General features: G+C 48.9%; 1 protein-coding gene across 1 annotated transcript in view; it reads left to right on the forward strand.

Moving 5' to 3' along the window:
• The first annotated feature begins 5,942 nt into the window (after positions 1–5,942).
• The window catches only part of SPG7 (SPG7 matrix AAA peptidase subunit, paraplegin), a 38,284-nt gene continuing 24,293 nt past the window's right edge, over positions 5,943–19,933 (forward strand). Inside the window, exons 1-4 of the mRNA XM_072819612.1 lie at positions 5,943–6,160; positions 8,867–8,969; positions 10,605–10,694; positions 19,269–19,510. Coding sequence (XP_072675713.1) covers positions 5,978–6,160; positions 8,867–8,969; positions 10,605–10,694; positions 19,269–19,510 — 618 coding nt within the window. The 5' untranslated portion in view covers positions 5,943–5,977. The remainder of the gene's footprint in view (positions 6,161–8,866; positions 8,970–10,604; positions 10,695–19,268; positions 19,511–19,933) is intronic.

The following is a 19,933-nucleotide window of genomic DNA, read 5'->3' on the forward strand; positions in this document are numbered from 1 at the left end:
GGCACTCCTGTCTGAGGGACCACATACAAAAAGTGAACGCCTTCTTCCTTTGAACATCTTATCATTCACCTAACAAGTAACCCCTGGGGCCAGGGAGATAGCAAGCTAGTAACTTCCAGGAACATCCAGACATAGTCCCTCTTTTCTGGGAGCTGAACCAGACAAGGTTTCTGAACCCACAGTGAAAGGTCAAGGAGGAACCCCAGGGCTCTGGCCAGTGACCACTCCCCATTAGCTAGTGAACCTGGACAGGTGAACCCCAACTTGGACCAATGAAAGCCCCAAATCCCAATGTACATTTGCATCTAAAGAAAGGGATTGGCTCATAATGAGGAATGAAGTGGGGGATCCCACCTACTGTGACTGGAACTAGGGACACAAATTGGCTTATCCCAAGCCTCACCTGCAGCCCTTGTTTCTTTATCTGTGGGCCAACTTCTCTCCAACCATGGTCAGCTTTCTCCACATGGTGTGAAAGGGCTGACAGGATACTCAATCCATACCTCTACTCCATGATCCCAAAGGCAGAGTCCCTTCTTTCTTCTTCTTCCTTCTTCTTCTTTCTTCCTCTTTTTTAAAATTTTTATTTATTTATGATAGTCACACAGAGAGAGAGAGAGAGAGGCAGAGACATAGGCAGAGGGAGAAGCAGGCTCCATGTACCAGGAGCCCGACGTGGGATTCGATCCCGGGTCTCCAGGATCGCGCCCTGGGCCAAAGGCAGGCACCAAACTGCTGCGCCACCCAGGGATCCCTCTTCTTCTTCTTTCTTCTTTCTTCTTTCTTCTTTCTTCTTCTTCTTCTCCTTCTCCTTCTTCTTCTTTTCTTCTTTTCTTCTTTTCTTCTTCCTCCTCCTCTTCTTCTTCCTCCTCTTCTTCCTCCTCCTCTTCCTCCTCCTCCTCCTCCTCCTCCTCCTCCTTCTTCTTCTTCTTCTTCTTCTTTTTTTTTTACCCAGAGTCCAGCAGTGTGGTGTGTGGTGGCCTGACAGGCCCTGGTGTGGGGATGTCAAAGTGGAAATGGCACAGAGATACTGAGAAAGCCCAGAGACAGAAACTGAGATGTGGAGAGATATCAGAAAGCACAATAAAAGAGAGATAGAGAGACAATCGGAGAGGCTGCTGGGTAGACCCACAGAAGACTCCAGAGACACAACGGAGATGGATAGAGAAAGAGAAATAGAGTTTCTTCTTGGGAGAGAAACTCTTTGAGGGCAGTGGGAAGAGGGGATGCAAGAGGGGATGCAGGACAGGTGAGAAGTCCAGCTCCTCCTCCCAGGGTACCCTGGCATGGGGCAGCGATCAGAGGCTGGGGTCCCCACCAGCCATCCCGTGCAGGGCGCAGCCTGGGGCAGAGTCCCTTCTTCACCTTCAAATAGAAGCTCTAAGGAAGGACCTCATAGGCTGACTCTGTTTCTGAACCAATTAATTTTGGGATGAATGCAGCACTAGGAACGTCTGGGGTCATGTGGCCAGGGGGAGTCAGGATCCAAGGGTTGGGTTTTGCTAAGCAGATGTGAACAACTGACATCTTCCATAATCATCACTGTGGTCAGTAGCCTTCAAGGAAACCCTCAATGACCCCTGCCCCCTGGTATCCACACTCTTGAGCTGTTTCTGCCAAAAGGTACCATGTCACCTGAGAAACCCCATTGAGACTCCATGTGGTGAGGAGCTGACATCTCCCACCAATAGCCATGCGAAGACATCACCTTGGAAACCCAGCCACTAGCACCAGGAAAGCTTCAAAAGACTGCAGCCCCAGCCATTGATGAACTGAGGAAAACTGAGCCTGAGCCACCTGGTCAACCACACCCAGATTCCCGATCCAGAAAACTGCGCGACACAATGAATATTGTTTTAACTTGCCAAGTGTTAGGGTCATTTGCTCCATATCAACAGATAGCTGATACTATCAACAGAACAGATTAAATGAATGAACTTGATATGTGCTCTCCAGAGCTATGGGAGTTAATATGTAGAGAAGCAGCCCCTGCCCTTTCGGGATGCCCCCTGGACATCAGTCAAAAATCTCACACACATTGGGAATCCCTGGGTGGCTCAGTGGTTTGGCGTCTGCCCAGGGCATGATCGTGGAGTCCTGGGATCGAGTTCCACATTGGGCTTTTTTTTTTTTTTAATTTATGATAGTCACAGAGAGAGAGAGAGAGAGAGAGAGAGGCAGAGACACAGGCAGAGGGAGAAGCAGGCTCCATGCACCGGGAGCCCGACGTGGGATTCGATCCCGAGTCTCCAGGATTGCGCCCTGGGCGAAAGGCAGGTACCAAACTGCTGCGCCACCCAGGGATCCCCTACGCATTGGGCTTCTGTGTGGAGCCTGCTTCTCCCTCTTTTTTTTTTTTTTCCTGCTTCTCCCTCTGCCTGTGTCTCTGCCTCTCTGTGTGTGTGTGTATGTGTGTGTGTGTCTCATGAATAAATAAATCTTAAAAAAAAATCTCACACACGGCTGTCTTGAGAAACACTGAGGATACAGACATTTAGTCACACACAAATTTCTGTACAGGATTTTGCTAGTAGAAATGGACTTTTTATCCTTTCAAGAACAAAATCTATGATTACAAAATCTTGTACATATGATGACTGAAAGCCAGCTAACAAGTGATATGAGAAGAAATAATTTCCTAAGAAAGATCTCTAGTTCAGAAACAAAATTTACCCAAACTCAAAGAAATGAATGAATTTACTGAGACGTCCTATAAGGGAGTATATCTTATAGAAGATGTCCTAATATTAGCCAACTACCTTATTGTGGATCAGGTCATTCCAAGCTATGCGACGTGGCCTCAGCAGGATGAGCTAGCTGCCCGGCAGGATTACGGAAGCCACAATTACATGGCATAGCCACCTGAGGCCCTCAAAACACAGGCTAAGTGTGGAAGCAACTGTGCTTGAGAAAAGAAAAGAGTTTAGAAGTTTAGTTGCTGGGGGATCCCTGGATGGCTCAGCAGTTTAGCGCCTGCCTTTGGCCCAGGGTGTGATCCTGGATACCCAGGATCGAGTCCCGCATTGGGCTCCCTGCATGGAGCCTGCTTCTCCCTCTGCCTGTGTCTCTGCCTCTCTCTGTCTCTCATTAATAAATAAATAAAATCTTAAAAAAAGAAAGAAAATATAGACATTAAAACCAAAAAGGGCCCAAAAGATCAACTCCTGTGTCAACTGCTAGCATGTCATTCCTACTTTAGAGACAAGGAGGACTTGTCAGGATTCTGAGCGCCAGGACCCCAGGGGTGGGAGTGGGCAGGGGTCTTCCCATAGCGCAGGCTCGAGCACATGCACCTCCTCAGGATTGCTTAGTTCATGGGGAGATGTCCACAGATGGTTAAGGGAAGCCACATGGAACTGTCCTGAGGTACACTGAGTTCAGAGAAAGAAGAAATCTTGCCAGGGATGGATGTGGTGGCGGGGAACGCCTCTGAGGTAAGGGCTGAGGGCTGAGGAAGGTCCTGTGAACCAGCCTGCCTAGGCCTGATGTTTCTAGGGTCTGGGTCACAGGGCACCTGGAGGCCTAAACTAGATCCCTATTGTCCAGGGGACTGAAGCAGGGCAGGTGCAGAGTCACCTGAGGGCCTGGACACAGCCAAGCTCCAGAACAGTTGTTAGATGCATCTAAATAATGCATCCATAATCTCTTCTCCCACAATCTCATTTGCCATGACATCCCAGGAAGAAAGTCCTGGATGAAAAGAGTTCTGGCCTCATGGGCTGTTCTCAGGTTCTTTTATTGCATGTTATTGTTATGACAGCCCCGTGGGAAACTCAAGGCTGCTATTAGCCTCATTTTGCAGATAATTATAACCCCATTTTACTGTCAAGAAAATTGAGGCTTGGGAACCCAGTAACTTGCTCAAGGTCACAGGCTGAGGGCAGAAGCCAGTGTTCTTCCACCAGAGGCTGGCCCTTTGCCACTGCACTGCTTCTGAGTTGTTGCCAAGAAGTCAGACCACAGTAACAATTTTACTTCAAGTGTTAGTGGGATAGTATCTTACACTCTTCCCAAACATGTTCACATTTCCTCGAGGAGGCTTTGAATCACAAATCCTCTGGACTGGATGATGAGGGCATAGGCCTGAGGATGGGGGGCTAGGCTGTTTCCTGTCAGGGCACATTGCACAAGCTTCGATAAGGTGCAAGAAACCACGCTCTCAGAAGTCTGGTCACAGTCACAGGACTGGTCTGGGTAGAGTGAGGGCAGGACAGCTCTAGCTGGAAGGCACAAAGTGAATGGGACGACTTAACCAGTAGCGTATGGAGGGGGCTGGGGGGCTGGAGAAGAGGAAGATGGTACGAGGACAGGAGAAACAGAGGAAAGGCAGTGAGTCCAGGTGTGTGAGCCACTGGCAGCCTGGGGCCTAGGGGTCACTCTCTCTGCAAACCAACTTCCAGTAACCACCTCTGCAAAAGCACCAGCCACTGAAGAGCTCAACACTCGTAATCAAGTTACTGACGGTAAAAAATGTCCCGAAACTTTTCCAGTTTCTGCAGCAAAGGAAGGAAGGACACACAAATCACAGTACTTGTGTAAGACGAAAGGAATCATGGTGGAGGGTGCAGGCCCAGAAACCAGTCAGACCAGCTCAGAGACTCTGTGCCATCACTTCTTAGCTGCGACCTTCAATGCGTTACTAAACCGCTGAGCCACACAGGCCGCCCCTCGATGCGTTACTTTTAATTTCTGAGGCTGTGTCCTCATCCATAAAATAAGTATTAAAGTACCTCAGAGGGGACACCTGGCTGGCTCAGTGGTTGAGCGTCTGCCTTCAGCTTAGGGTGTGATCCAGGATGGAGTCCCACATTGGGGCCCCTTAAGAAGCCTGCTTCTCCTTCTGCCTAAGTCTCTGTCTCTCTCATGAATAAATAAATAAAAAATAAATCTAAAAAAATAAGTACTTCAGAGTTGTGACTATAAGGGTACCTGATATGGGGCACCTGGTGAAGCGTCTGCCTTGGTTCGCTTCACAACCCCAGGGTCCTGGGATCCAGTCCCATCTCTCCCGCTAAGGCGGGGGTGGGGGTGGGGGTGGAGTCTGCTGCTCCCTCTCTCCCTACCCAGGCCTTGCTTGCGCACGCGCTCTCTCTCTTTCTCTCTTAAAATCTTAAGAGTATCTGCTATGGAGCCGGGCACCAGCTCTTACTAAGATGCCTGTAGGAATTTGTGGAATACAACGTTACCATAACCCTACTCTGGAACATCCACCTAACCTTTCAGTTTTCTAGGAAAGGAGCTTTTCGGCTGGCAGTCAGCAGCTCTTCAGCAGCGTCAAGGCGGAGCCCTCAGGCGCTGGGCCTCAGGCCGCAGGGAAAGGGTGCACAGGTGGAGCAGAGGGGCGGGGGCGCCGACACACTGACTCCAGGCTGCCATCCTAGTCACCGGGGCTGGGCACCACTTCCAGACTTCGTCGTGCCGTTGGCAGAAAGTCACTAGTTACCATGATTATCTGAAAGGAAACACTCTTAGGACAAGGACCCCGGCACCCGAGGGTTCCAGGCCACCCTCCCTCCGCTAAGCCCCAGGCTGGACCCCAGGCCCGACCGCTGCACTTGCAAGGGCGAAGCCCTGCGGTCAAGACACGGACAGATGGACCAGGGTCCCCGGTCCCCAGATGGTCGGGGTCTGGATCCCCGGTGGAGGCTGAGGCCGTGGGGTCGGAGTCCGAGTCCGGGATGGAGACTGAGGCTGGGGTCCGGGTTGAGTCCGGGGTTTGGATCCCGGGTGGTGGCTGAGGCCGGGGTCCCGGACCCCGGTGGCGGTCGGGGTCTGAACGCCGGCTCTCTGGGCTCGTTTCCTCGGGCTCTCCCGCTCCGCCCCGTGACCCTGCGACCTGGCTGCACCTCGCAGGCTGCTAGGAAACACGGGCGGAGCGCGGCAGCGGGTGGACGGCGGGCAACCGGCTTGGGCAGCCCCGACTGCGCAGGCGCCTTTCGCGCGGCCTCCACTGCGCAGGCGCCGCTTCCGGGCCAACATGGCGGCCGCTCTCCTGCTGCTGCGAGCTCTTCGCCCGGGCCCTGCTGTGGGGTCTGGGCGACTGCGGGGCCCCTGCTCTGGCTGGACCCTAGGCCTCTCCCCCGGGGCGGGAAGGAGGTGCCTCCACTTCGTCCACAGGCCTCCGACCCGACTCGTGGGGACCAGAGACCACGCCGAGCAGGTAACCGCCGACCTGGGGTCGGGGACCGCCCATTCCTGCCCCACAAGCTGCTGGGCCCTCCCGCAGCCTCACCCCTCATCCCCTCACCACCCCCATCTCCTCACGTCCCCCCCATCCCCTCACTTCTCCCATGCCCTCACCCACGCATCCCCTCACCCCTCCACTCCCTTACCCCTCACCCCCATCCCCTCAGCCCCTCACCCACGCATCCCCTCACCCCTTCATTCCCTCATCCCTTCATTCCCTTACCTCTTATCCCCTCACCCCCATCCCCTCAGCCCCTCAGCCACGCATCCCCTCACCCTCATTCTCTCACCTCTCAGCCCCATCCCCTCACCCCCCTCCCCTCACCCTTTCATTCCCTCATGCCTTCCTTATCCCTTCATTCCCTTACCCCTCATCCCCTCACCCACGCATCCCCCTCACCCCTCATTCTCTCACCCCTCAGCCCCCCATCCCCTCACCCCCATCTCCTCACCCCTTCATTCCCTTACCCCTCATCCCCTCACCCCATCCCCTCACCCAGGCATCCTCTCACCCCTCACCCCCTATCCCCTCACCCCTTCATTTCCTTACCCCTCGTCCCCTCACGCTCGCATCCCCTCACCCTTCATTCTCTCACCCCTCAGCTCCTCACCCCCAGCCAGCACCTAGCCGCGGGTCCCCCCATTCCCCCCACCCCAGGGCAGCCCTGGAAGAGACCCCGCACAGGCCCCAGCCTGCATCTTTCCAGCCCTTTTCTCGTGTATTGATTTTTTTCTGCCCATTTGCTTACTTTCCTAGCGTCTTCAAACTGAATCCAGGGATGCCTGGCCCAATCAGTGGAGCAAGCGGCTAGATCCTCGGGTTATGAGTTCGAGCCCCATCCACGTGGGCTGTAGAGATTACTTAAAAATAAAGTTTTAAAAAATGTTTAAAAACCGAATCCAGTAAGAGTTTGACCGAGAACTATTTGACCATTGGCTCACATACAGACGTTGTGAGGATGATGGTACCTAGTCATCGCTCAAGTGGGAGGACAGTTTTGTATGAGCAGATCTCCCTCAGCTGTCTTAGGTTTGTCTCCTAGCGGAGGGCGTTATGGACCTGGATTAATTGAGCACTCTTTTTTTTTTTTTTTTTAAAGATATATTTATTATGATAGAGAGAGGCAGAGACACAGGAGGAGGGAGAAGCAGGCTCCATGTCGGGAGCCCGACGCGGGACTCGATCCCGGGACTCCAGGATGGCTCCCTGGGCCAAAGGCAGGCGCCAAACCGCTGAGCCACCCAGGGATCCCCCTAATTGAGCACCCTTAAGTGAGGGCTGTGCTTCAGGATCTGCTCAAGTGACCTCTACCTAGAAACAAGGATCCCAAGCTCTAGTGCCATCTTGGCTGCTTTTTCTTCCAGTCCTTTCTTAGGAGCTTAACATACTTGAGGTCATAATTTATTATTGTTCTTTTTTACCGTAACTTGAAGACCCGTTTGTATTATAGTTCTATTGTAGATCACTGGTTGTTCCTCCCGAGCCTGAACCTGAGGGACGTATAGATGTATTACACTTTTTTCCTTTCTACTTTTAGTTCTATTGAAAAGGAAAATCATAATTAATATTGTCTTTAGTCTGACCCCATGCTTATTCTATGAAAGGAAAGGCTGAAGTAGGAAATTCACATATTGTGGAATCTCCGCAGGCTCCCTCACCAGTGGCTGTAACAGAAGTAAACTTAAGTAACCTGGGTTAAACAAACTGTTTGGATCTGACTTTAGAGAATGACAATTTTTAAATTTTTATATCTTTCAAATTCATGATACTCGTTTATTAGGCCCAGTCTACATTCTGTGTCTACTCCTTATAGGACTCCTGAACTCAGTCATCACTGAGCCAGGTGTAGTAGTTTTAATTAAGTGGGACAATAACTATAGATGAGGAATGTTCTTCCTGTTGCTAACAGGAAATTACATGGAATGTGCTTGCTACCCAAAAACATTGAGCAGGATATTACTTTATTTTTAATATTTTGTTTATTAGAGTGAGAGCGAGCACAAGCGGGGAGCATAGGGAGAAACCTCCCCACTGAGCAGGGAACCTGATGTGGGGCTCCATCCCAGGACCCCAGGATCCTGATCTGAGCTGAAGGCAGACACTTTACCGAATGAGCCACTCAGGCACCCCGGGGTATTACTTTCCTTGATATCAGGGCAGAGATGAGCTAAGGAAAAAATTAAAAACAAAGAAATAAAACAAATGAAGAAAGTGCCAACAAAGAGATAAAAAAATTAAATTGGATCATTGACCTTGGCATAAAACACAAGTGGGAAAATGCTCATCTTGAAAGCAGAACTTCAGAAAGACAGACTAGTAACCCCCTATAGTTCCTGAAAATGTTCTGCAAGGAGCATTGTCTGGAGAGGTCAGGTGTAAGGGCTCTGGGCCCTCCCTTCCACTTAGCCCTTCCAGGGAGCTGTGATCCTCAGGGCACAGAATGGCAGTCTGCACTCCCTGCCTTTCCTTCTATGTTTCTTTGACTGGCTTCCTTGCATCACTTTTGTTTTGATGTTGAAAGTTTGAAATAATGCTTAGATCATATATCAGGGCAATGTAAACATTATAAATATTTGAGTTCTCAGAGGAGATTTTGCTACAGACTCCAGATTTTCGGTCCACATTGCTCTGGTGTGGTATTAGTGTGATCCATCCTCTGTGTTTTTTGTTTCTTTTCAGAGTTTGCAGCTGTGCCTGCTAACCCCTACCTTTGAAGGGCTCACTGGATTGTTGTTGAGACAGCATCTAGTCCAGAATCCAGTCAGACTCTGGAAACTCTTAGGTGTGTATCTTCTGAAACAGGTGATAGGCACATCCTGTGACATCTATAAATAAATTAGGGTGATATGGCTGGTTTGACACTGAGAAACAAAATCACTCAGAGGAATTTGGCTTCTGTGTAATGTGAGCACTTTAGATGCTCTAAAGTGAAGTTTGCAAAGATAAAGTCTGAATAGGCCACTTGTGCTTATTTGAGTCATCCCCCTCCCTGTATTTTAAATTCTGGCGTATAGCAATAATTGGGCTGCTTACAAGGGTTTCCGTGTTCTCTAGCCAGCTGCAAGAAGGTCTAGTAAGGATCTTCAAAGTGGCTCTGTATGTTTATATCCAGTAGGCAACTACAAATAGGTCACAAGTAATTCATTCTTAACAGTTTCATCATTCAGTGAGATACCATGACATCCTTAGGAGAGATCTTAGGGCAAAAGGACTTAGGACCTTCAGGATTGACACCCGTGATCTTACTTCCCCTCTATCCAGTTGGAATAGGGAGAAGTGTAGTCTTCCAGCTCTTAGAGGACGGTAAGTGGCTTGGTGCCCACATGTGGTCAGGAAGAGCCACTCGGCATCAACTCGCTCATCTTCTGTGTTTGCCCACATAAGGCACCCAGTGGCACACGCTTCACTCTTTAGCTAGCCTGAGCCCTTGTCAAGGGGCATCAAAATGTTCTCATTTGTGGTGCCTTTAACGTTGTGAAGAAACCTACAGCTCTCAGAGTTGGTGAGACACTTTCTTTTCCTTGTTTTTAAAGATTTTATTTATTCAGGAGAGAGAGAGAGAGAGAGAGAGAGAGAGAGAGAGAGGCAGAGACATAGGAGGAGAAGCAGGCTCCTCACAGGGAGCCTGATGCAGGACTCGATCCAAGGACACAGGATCATGCCCTGAGCCGAAGGCAGATGCTCAACCACTGAGCTACCCAGGTGTCCCTCTTTCCTCTCCTTTTATTTTTATTTATTTATTTATTTAGTTTTTAAAAGATTTTATTTATTTATTCATGAGAGACACACACGCACACACAGAAAGAGACAGAGACACAGGCAGAGGGAGAAGCAGGCTCCATGCAAGGACCCTGATGTGGGACTTGATCCCGCGTCTCCAGGATCACACCCCGGGCTGTAGGCGGCACTAAACCGCTGCGCCACCAGGGCTGCCCTCTTTCCTCTCCTTTTAAACATTAATTTAATTAGACAGTGGACAAGACAGAGCCTTTCATGTGAGAAGTGTTGTGTCTTGGTGATGGTGGCCACTGGGTTGCTGTTGCTGCTGCACATGTCAAACCACCATGTTGCTCATTTGTTTAAATTCATTTAAAGTGACTGAAAAAAAAATAAAGTGACTGTGTGTATAGAAGGGGTTGTTCTCCACCAAACTCATGAGACTTGCTCAGTATATGGTCATAAGTTTTTTTCCTTTGCATTGCTAATTTGAATTACAAAGGTATTCTGTAGGTTGAAGTAGTTTATTATTCTATAATTAGCAGTTACTATACTAAGAGTGATTACCACAAACTTCTAGATCTTAGGCATGTAGGTTTCAGATGGCTTCTGTTTTGGTTTGGTTATTAAAGAATGCACTCTTCTCCTGATGCTCCCCTGTAGTGGCAGATCTTGTTGACATGTTCCCTATTCCTTACAGGTGGCACTCGCTATTTTAACACCTCCAGGATGAAGCAAAAGACTAAGGACAATGATAAATCTAAGGGGAGGACCCCTGAAGATGATGAAGGTATACCTATTTGACTTTCTTAAATAATGGCTACCTTGGCTGTCTTCACATGTGTATTCTGGTCTCAGCAACAGGAAATCTATCTAAGAAGTAGGGTGAACCCAAGGGCGCCTGGGGGGCTCATTCAGTTAGGCATCCAAATTTTGGTTTTGGCTGAGGTCATGACCTCAGGGTCCTGGGATCAAGCCCCACTTCAGTCTCCATGCTCAGTGAGGAGTCTGCTTAAGATTCTCTCTCCCTCTGCCCCTTCTCCCTGCCCTGGCTGTCTCTCAAAAATTTTTTTTAAAAATGTAGAGTGAATCCTGGCACCTGTGTCTCCCTTACCCTAAGCACACCTACCCTCAATCTTTAATGTGATTACTGGATCTTTTCCTGCCTGTCCTTTTAGAGATGCTTCCATCAGCACCTGTGTCCCTTGTCAGGTCCAGACATCTAAAGGCAGGCAGAGTTACTGTTCTCTGCATGGAAAGAGTGAATCTCACATCTGCGTTGTACTCAAGTGTTCTGGGGTTGGGAGGAAGGCACCAGGACACCTTAGTTGAACCCACCCCACACACACTCCTGATTATGTGTTGACTTGAGAAGCAGCCCCCAGAGAAAGGCTGGTACAGTGCATGGTCTTTTTTTTTTTTTTTTTTTTAAGATTTTATTTATTTATTCCTGAGAGACACAGAGAGAGAAAGAGAGAGGCAGAGATACAGGCAGAAGGAGAAGCAGGCTCCATGCAGGGAGCCCGATGTGGGACTTGATCCCAGGACTCCAGGATCACACCCCAGGCCAAAGGCAGGCGCTAAACCGCTGAGCCACCCAGGGATCCCTCAGTGCGTGGTCTTGAGCAAGGAGTGGGACATGTCGCTATCCTGTGTGAGTGACCACTCTGTGCCAGTTGGCCCCTGCTATAGCCCCAGTTCACAACAACCTCACTTGAAAATCTTGAGTCTTGGGACACCTGAGTGGCTCAGTGGTTGAGCATCTCCCTTTGGCTCAGGGCTTGATCCTGGAGTCTCAGGATTGACTCCCATATCGGGCTCCTTGCACGGAGCCTGCTTCTCCTGTCTCTGCCTCTTTCTGTGTCTCTCATGAATAAATAAATAAAAATCTTAAAAAAAATCCGGAGTCTCATCTGCTACAGAATTAGGACTCTGATCAGGCAAAGGGGTGATGGGGAAAAAAGGTCAGTTTCAACCAAATTGACCCTAAAGTAAAAGCTGGCTGCTTGGAGCTAATGACAATGGAAACTGCCAACTACAGCAATGTCCGGAGTGTGCTCAGCACTGTACTAAGTGATTTTTTATTTTTATTTTTTTATTTTTAAAAATTTTTTTTAAAAATTTATTATAGTCACACAGAGAGAGAGAGGCAGAGACATAGGCAGAGGGAGAGGCAGGCTCCATGCACCGGGAGCCCGACATGAGATTCGATCCCAGGTCTCCAGGATCGCGCCCTGGGCCAAAGGCAGGCGCCAAACTGCTGCGCCACCCAGGGATCCCCTGTACTAAGTGATTAATACATCTTTTCAATTAATTCTCTCCCCATAATTGCCCTGGTATTGTCCCCTTTTTATACACGAGGATATCAGATGCCTGTCCTGTGCAGAGTCTCCAGAAGGACACACAGGTAGAGATATGGTTGTCTTGTCAAGGAAATCCCTCATATTTAGGTGCTGATTTTGTTTTGCTTTACTTATTTTATTTTTATTATTATTATTTTTAAAGTAATCTCTATGCCCAAAGGGGGGCTCAAACTCATGACCCTAAGATCGAGAGTTGCACATTCCACCGCCTAAGCCAGCCAGGTGCCCCCACAATTTCCAGCTCTTTAGGAACAGATCTTAGCTCCTGGAAACCTGTGGCCATTGTTTGGGTTCAGTTTAGACATTCCTGATTTCAGGCTTCACAGGGCATCCCTTCTGGCAGTCACTCGTATCTTGCCAAGAGAGCTCCTGGGGAGCTTGGCTCTTCCTCAGAAGGCTTCTGAGTTCAAAGGTTTTCAGGGGTGGAGGATGAGGGTTTGGCACGTCAAAAAATTTATAGGATTTTGAAAAACAAATGCCAGTGAGGGTGATAGTGATAGATATTAAATTTTTTTTCTCCCCTGTGGCACCTGGGTGGCTCAGGGGTTGAGCGTGTGCCTTTGGCTCAGGGTGTAATCATGGGGTCCTGAGATTGAGTCCCACATCGGGCTCCCTGCAGGGAACTTGCTTCTTCCCTTGCCTATGTCTCTGCCTCTCTCAGTGTCTCTCATGAATAAATAAATTAAATCTTAAAAAAAATTTTTGTTTTAAATTTTTTTCTCCCCCCAAATTTTTGTGTTGGTCTGGTAATAGGTAGGTAGTTTAATGGAACAAAATAGAAAATCCAGAAGCAGAGTGTGGTTTATCTTAGAATTCATATGTCACTATAGTGGCATTTCACGCAGTAGCAGAAAAGAGGATTGTGTATGAAATGGTTTGGAATAGTTGCTGTTACTTGGGGAGAGACTACATCACATGTACCAAAATAAATTCTGGATAGATTAAATCATTAAATCTAAAAAGCAGAACTATAAAAGAATTATGGAAAAACTTGGGGGAATATTTTGTATCTCAAAATGGGAAAGGCCTTCCTAAGTGAAAGAAAGAATGATGAAGGGTTTTGTGAAGGAAGAGGCAGTGGGTGGAGGGAGGGCTTGCAGCCTGCCTTGCATGTGCGACCCAGTTACTCAGGCACGTGCTTGGTTCTGCTGATAATTCTGATTTCTGAAGGAATGACTGGCTGCTTGGCACACCATAGATGCTGGACTGTGTGCTTACCAAGTGCTCCCTGTCACAGCACCATCAGCCAGTAATGTGCAAGGGATAATAGCAGCAAAAGTCAATGTCAATCCTTCCCTTGCTGCATCACACAGTTGCACACATTTAGTGTGTGTCTCCTCTGCCTTCTTTTTGTGATTTGTCTATTTATTAGTTTTGCCTGGAAGGTCCTATAACCTGACTGCATACAGGAGGCACAGCTCAGTTTCTTATCCTCAGACCTGCTGAGAGTTTTTTTTTTTTTTTTTTTTAAGATTTTTATTTATTTACTTGAGAGCAAGCATGAGTGGGGGAGGTGAGGAGAGGAGAGGGAGAAGCAGAAGCAGAAGCAGACTCTTCAGGGAGTCTGGGAGGGACTCAGAGCAGGGAGCCCAACATGGGGCTCCATCCCAGGACCCTGGGATCATGACTTGAGCAGAAGGCAGACACTTCACCAACTGAGCCACCCACGTGCCCCTGCTGACACTCTTGAATGAAAAGAGCCAATCCCGAAAGATTGTTTACGATATGGTTCCCATTTATAGAACATTCTCCAGGGACAGTTGCAGAGGTGGCAAGCAGATTATGTTGGCAGGGCCTAGGCTCTGGGCAGCCCTCGTGGGATGGAACGCCTGTATATCTTCACTGGCAGTGGATATCTGGTAAAAGTACACAGGATAGGGCGCCTGGCTGGCTCAGTCTGTGGAGCAGGCAAGTCTTGATCTCGGGATTGTGAGTTCAAGCCCCATGCTGGGGGTCGGAGGTTACTTACAAAAAAGAAATATTTTACCCTACTCTCTTTTTAAAAAGTGCACAAAACTAACACACACATAAGAGCACGTGTCAGCTGGAGTGGTCTGCATAGGGCCAGGAGCTGTGTCACTGTCCGGTTTGTAAAAAGTTACTGCTGGGGCTCCCTGGGTGGCTCAGTGGTTTGGCGCCTGCCTTTGGTCCAGGGTGTGATCCTGGAGTCCTGGGATCGAGTCCCATGTCGGGCTCCCGGCATGGAGCCTGCTTCTCCCTCTGCCTGTGTCTCTGCCTCTCTCTCTTTCTCTTTCTCTCTTTCTCTCTCTTTCTCTATGTCTATCATGAATAAATAAATAAAATCTTAAAAAAAAAAAAAGTTACTGCTGGAAGCAACCGGTCAAAGGATAGTTTTTTTTTTTTTTTAATTTTTTTTTTTTATTTATTTATGATAGTCACAGAGAGAGAGAGAGAGGTAGAGACATAGGCAGAGGGAGAAGCAGGCTCCATGCACCGGGAGCCTGACGTGGGACTCGATCCCGGGTCTCCAGGATCGCGCCCTGGGCCAAAGGCAGGCGCCAAACCGCTGCGCCACCCAGGGATCCCCCCAGTTTTTTATTACTGCTTATGAATATGCATAAAATCTACAGTATCGCGAAATAAAAAGTTTAGCTGAAAAAGCAGTTGCTGGAATTTCCAGACAACTTTTATGTTAGTGCCTCATGTCCCTGAGAATTGAGAACACCCTGAGTATGCTGTGGAGTTGCCTCTCCATCTGGGTCAGGACCAGCACCAGATGACTGTTGGATAGAACTGGATTGTCACCGTGATCCTTAGAAGCTTCTCACTGCAGTGCATATGTTCAGGGTTAGTGGGAATAAGTTCTCCTAGAAGGATTTCTGGACTGAAAGCCTGGGGCAGCTCTGGTAGCTGTCTCCCTGGAACTCAGGCGTGTTGGTTACTGACCTATCTACGGGTGGGTGATGCAAGGCACCCTAGTAGTGATAGATGCCATCCCCCTAAGAGAGATTTTTGGCACCAGAGTTTCTGGGAGTTCTGTCCAGTGGGTGGACAGTCGGGTGGCCAGGAGGCAGCAGTGTTTCCTGGGCTTAGTCCTTGGCTCTCTCCAAGCCTGTTCTTTGTGTCAGATGCCAAAGTAGATGTGCACCACAGGGAGCAAAGCACCTGAGGGCTGTCTTCACAGATGCTGTCGGATGCAGTGGAGGAAGGGGGTCTTCCAGGGACAGGAGAGGTCTTCTACATCGAGAGTGATGAGAGACCATTTTCTGGTTAGAATCTGAGGGTTAGATTTTGTTTTATCTCAGACCTCAAACATCTTACTTTCATGTAGCCAATCCTCTGTCTCATACCTGCATCTTCCTTTACCGGTCCTCTTTTGTCTTTCTCAGACTGGCCCTCATAATTTCATTCCTGACCAACGCCACAGATATGTGGGGTTTTTGTCTGCTTTTTTTTTTAAGATTTGTTTTTCAGTAACCTCTACACCCAATGTGAGGCTCAAATCCATGAGTCTGAGATGAAGAGTTGCAGGTTCCACTGACTGAGCCCGCCTGGTGTGTTTTTACATTGGATTTCCTTGGGCTGAAGTTTCAGAAGTACAGTTAGTGAGTTAAGGGAACGGTGTTTTCTGTGGCTTCTGACACACTCAGCCAAATAGCTTTCAGGAGGGCTTATTCATTCATACCCCTTGACAGCGTGTGCAGGGCCAGTTCTCTGCATCTTGTGGGCCTGGGTTAGCGCAAATGGACAAAGCACATGACCAGATATCTGCTGCTGGTACAGCCCTCTCTGTGAGGTCCTATCTGGAGGGGGCGTGCCGCTCCATCTCCCTGGTACCCAGGGTGATTTGGGCTCAGAAGCCAGAATATGAGTTATATTGAAACATGCAAACAGTTATAACCTGACCTCAGTGAACCGTCCTGGAGCTTCAGAGTAGGTTCCACTCTGGGTTGGGACCTCCCTGCTCCTTAGCCTGGAGAGCCCTCTAATAATGAGGTATGCAGTCTCCGGGCCTGGTCAGGCAGACCCTTTTCCCTGAAACAGGCCGACAGGGCCAGTTCCATGTGTGTCAGAACATCTGGCTGGTATTTTTTTTTTTTTTTAAGATTTTATTTGTTTATTCACAAGAGACAGAGAGAGAGGCAGAGACATAGGCAGAGGGAGGAGAAGCAGGCTCCATGCAGGAAGCTCAATGTGGGACTCAATCCCGGAACTCTGGGATCGCCCAGAGCTGAAAGGCTGTAGCTCAGTTACTGAGCCACCCAGGCATCCCTGTCTGGCTGGTTTTTATTTGAAAAGGGTTGGATTTATTTTTTAAAGGTTTTATTTATTTGAGAGAGAAAGAGGAGAGAGAGAGAGAGAGCTCGATCCCAGGACCCCGGGATCATGATCTGAGCCAAAGGCAGATGCTTAACCTACTAAGCCACCCAGGTGCCCCAAAAAAGGTTGGATTTTTGTGAAGAAAGAAGAGGTGTTTATTGTAACCTAAATCCAAGCTGTTGTTTTATTTTGAAATTCTTACAAAAAAGTGCAGAGCTATCTATTATTTTAAAACCAAGCCAGGGACGCCTGGGTGGCTCAGTGGTTGAGCGTCTGCCTTCAGCTCAGGGCGTGATCCTGGAGACCTGGAATCGAGTCCCACGTCGGGCTCCCTGCATGGAGCCTGCTTCTCTCTATGCCTATGTCTCTACGCCTCTCTCTCTCTCTCTCTCTCTCTCTCTCTCTCATGAATAAATAAATAAAATATAGTTTTTTAAGATTTTATTTATTCATGAGAGACACAGAGAGAGAGAGAGCGGGGGGCAGAGACACAGGCAGAGGGAGAAGCAGGTTCCATGCATGGAGCCTGATGTGGGACTCAATCCTGGGACTCCAGGATCACTCCCTGAGCTGAAGGCAGACGCTTAACTGCTGAACCACCCAGGCGTCCCAAATAAATAAAATCTTAAAAAAAAAAAATCAATCCATATCTGGGGTTCCTGGCTGACGTGGTGGAACATGTGACTCTTGATCTCAGGTTTGTGGCTTTAAGCCCCACATTGGGTATAGAGATTACTTGAAAAAATAGATGAAACGTTTTTTAAATAAATGAAACCAAGCCATATCTTTTAAAAATCATAGATCTGGTTCACATTCTGCAAACAGATGTGTATGAGTTGTAGAATTGCTGCAAGCCCTTTTCTGTATGGATGTGATGTTGTGGCAGGCAGAGCAGTGAGGAAACTCATTGTTGCCACATAGCCTGCCAGTGGTTTGTGGACTGCAGCCACTGGCCAGGAGCTTGGGGATGTGCGCACAATTTCAGGGTCTCGGATCCTATCTATCATGCAGAGTTTCTGACAGAGAGACTTTCATCCTGCTGATCCAGTGTCACGTGGCTTGCCAACTTGTTTTAGTTGACAGTTGATGACTGTCAACTTTGTTAATTAGAACACAAGACTGAGGGTTAAATAGACTAATAGAAAATTAAATGGTTTCTAAATAATTACCTACTCACCTGAGAACATAAATTTGCTTTCCAAGACAAATGGTACCTTCATTTTGTTGCTTGTTGTTACTATGTGCTATAAATATTAAATTTGCTCTTATAGTCCGGTACCATATCACGTAACACGTGAAATGTGCTTTCACGTTTTCAGAATGATTGCTGACACAGGTTTCTCTGTAAGATTCATTTTGCATTTTTAAGCTGATTTAAAATGCTTTTCAGTTCCTCTAAACTGATAGAGAGGAAACCAGTGTGTTTGTGGATGGTACACCTGTAGGTAGGGCCGAGGGAAGTGGGTGGATACTGAATTCCAGCTGTGATCTTGTCTTTGGAGAAGTGATCACACGTATAGCTTGAGCTGAGCCCCATGTCTGTGTGGGGCCCTCCTGCTCCTGTAACCAGGTCTCTGCTCTTCCCTGAGTGGATGCTTCTGTCTGTGCAGGCAGGAGAAGTAAATGGTAGAAGCTTTGGTTGTTAAGATATGGCAGGGCTGTCTTGGGCAGGACTGGTGAGGGACTGTACATAATGACAGATCTGATGAGGTCTGGATGGAGTGTTGGGAGGATGGCCCTGACAGTAGTCCAGGCCTCTTGGTGTGTCACTGCAGGTACCTGGTGCTTCTAAGGACTGGGCTGGGCAGGTCAGTGAGGTGATAGGGCACATCATGTAAATGAGATGCAGAGAACACCCTCTATCCTCAGCAGGGCAGGGGCTTATCTGGCTGGTTTGGGAGGAAGACTGTGGCCCAACCTTTGGTGGCTGTAAGCAGGACCCTCCCGTCTGTGCTCTGGCCCTGAGGGAGGTGACTCCTGTGATCCTCAGTGTCCCCCCAGTCCTCCCAGTGGTGGCCATGCTGATTGCTGCTTCTCCCGGTTCCGTATGCCCAGTGCTACTCGCCTGTAATGTCAGCCTTCAGCCTCCATGCGCTACTACCTCCCTGGGTGTCTGTCCCTAAGGTCAGGGGCTGAGTTTCCTGTCTGTCTGCCACCCTCCCCAAGAACTGGGCATGATGCAGTCTATACCCTAAGAAGGGCATGAGTAACTGAATAATGTGATGGGGGGGGGTGGGAATTTAGCTAATGGTTTGGATAAACACTTGGTCTTTGGGAACAATCTTGAATTAAGTGGTCCCCACCATAGGTCCACAGACTAAACTTTTTATTTTTTTATTATTATTATGATTATTTTTTTAGACTAAACTTTTTAAATGTACTATTTTCAAATGAACAGGTTCAGGATAGGTGGCTGTTGGGCAGGGGATGGCAGACTGTGGTAAAATGTGTTTCATTGTTATTAATAACTTGCATGTGTGCCACATACATCCTTCATGATCCTGCCAGGTCAGGGGGTCCAGTGTGCCTGTGGTGGGGGGCGTACTGTGGAGATAGGAAGCTTTTGATTCTGAGTAGACGGGACCTCAGGCAATGGTGTGTGGCTCGAATCACCTGTTGGAAGTTGGCCAGCAGGCTTGGTTGGCCTTCTTGTGGCTGGGCTGTCCTGATGCCCTGCCTGCAGCCTGTGTCTGATGCTCCCCCGGTTGCCCTGCTTGCAGAGGAGAGGAGACGCAAGGAGAGAGAGGACCAGATGTACCGCGAGCGGCTGCGCACTTTGTTTGTCATCGCTGTGGTCATGAGCCTGCTGAACGCACTCAGCACCAGCGGAGGCAACATTTCCTGGAATGATTTTGTCCACGAGATGCTGGCCAAGGGTGAGGTACAGCGCGTGCAGGTGGTGCCGGAGAGCGACGTGGTGGAAGTGTATCTGCACCCTGGAGCTGTGGTGTTCGGGCGGCCTGTGAGTCAGGGCAGAGCTCCTTTTTATTCTGTCCCCACTGCCCTGAGACAAGCTGGAATTGGAGGGGGGGTCTTGGGGGCCTGCAGCTGTGGCCCTGAGGACACCTGGGTCTGTTGCTGGCTGTAGATGAGCACCCAGTGCAGCTTTGGGAGCTGCTGGGGAGTGTCCAGGAGATTCTCTGGGGCACGGTGAGGGTGGCTAAGAGGTGGGGTCAGAGGCCTGTCCCTCAAGAGGAGGGAAGAGCAAGTTAGCAGGACCCCTTCACCTCCCCACCTCAGGTCCCCCGGGAGGCTCCCGAATGCTCACCAGAGGAGGGGTCAGGAAGGTAGGATTTGGTCCCAGGAAGAGGGCTGGGCATCAGGAGTAGGGGCACTGGGCCCCAGAAGCTGACTAAAAACCTGCTGTGGGATTTTTAAACTGTCC

Source organism: Canis lupus, chromosome 3 (genome assembly GCF_048164855.1).
Source record: "Canis lupus baileyi chromosome 3, mCanLup2.hap1, whole genome shotgun sequence".
Classification (NCBI taxonomy): Eukaryota; Metazoa; Chordata; class Mammalia; order Carnivora; family Canidae; genus Canis; species Canis lupus.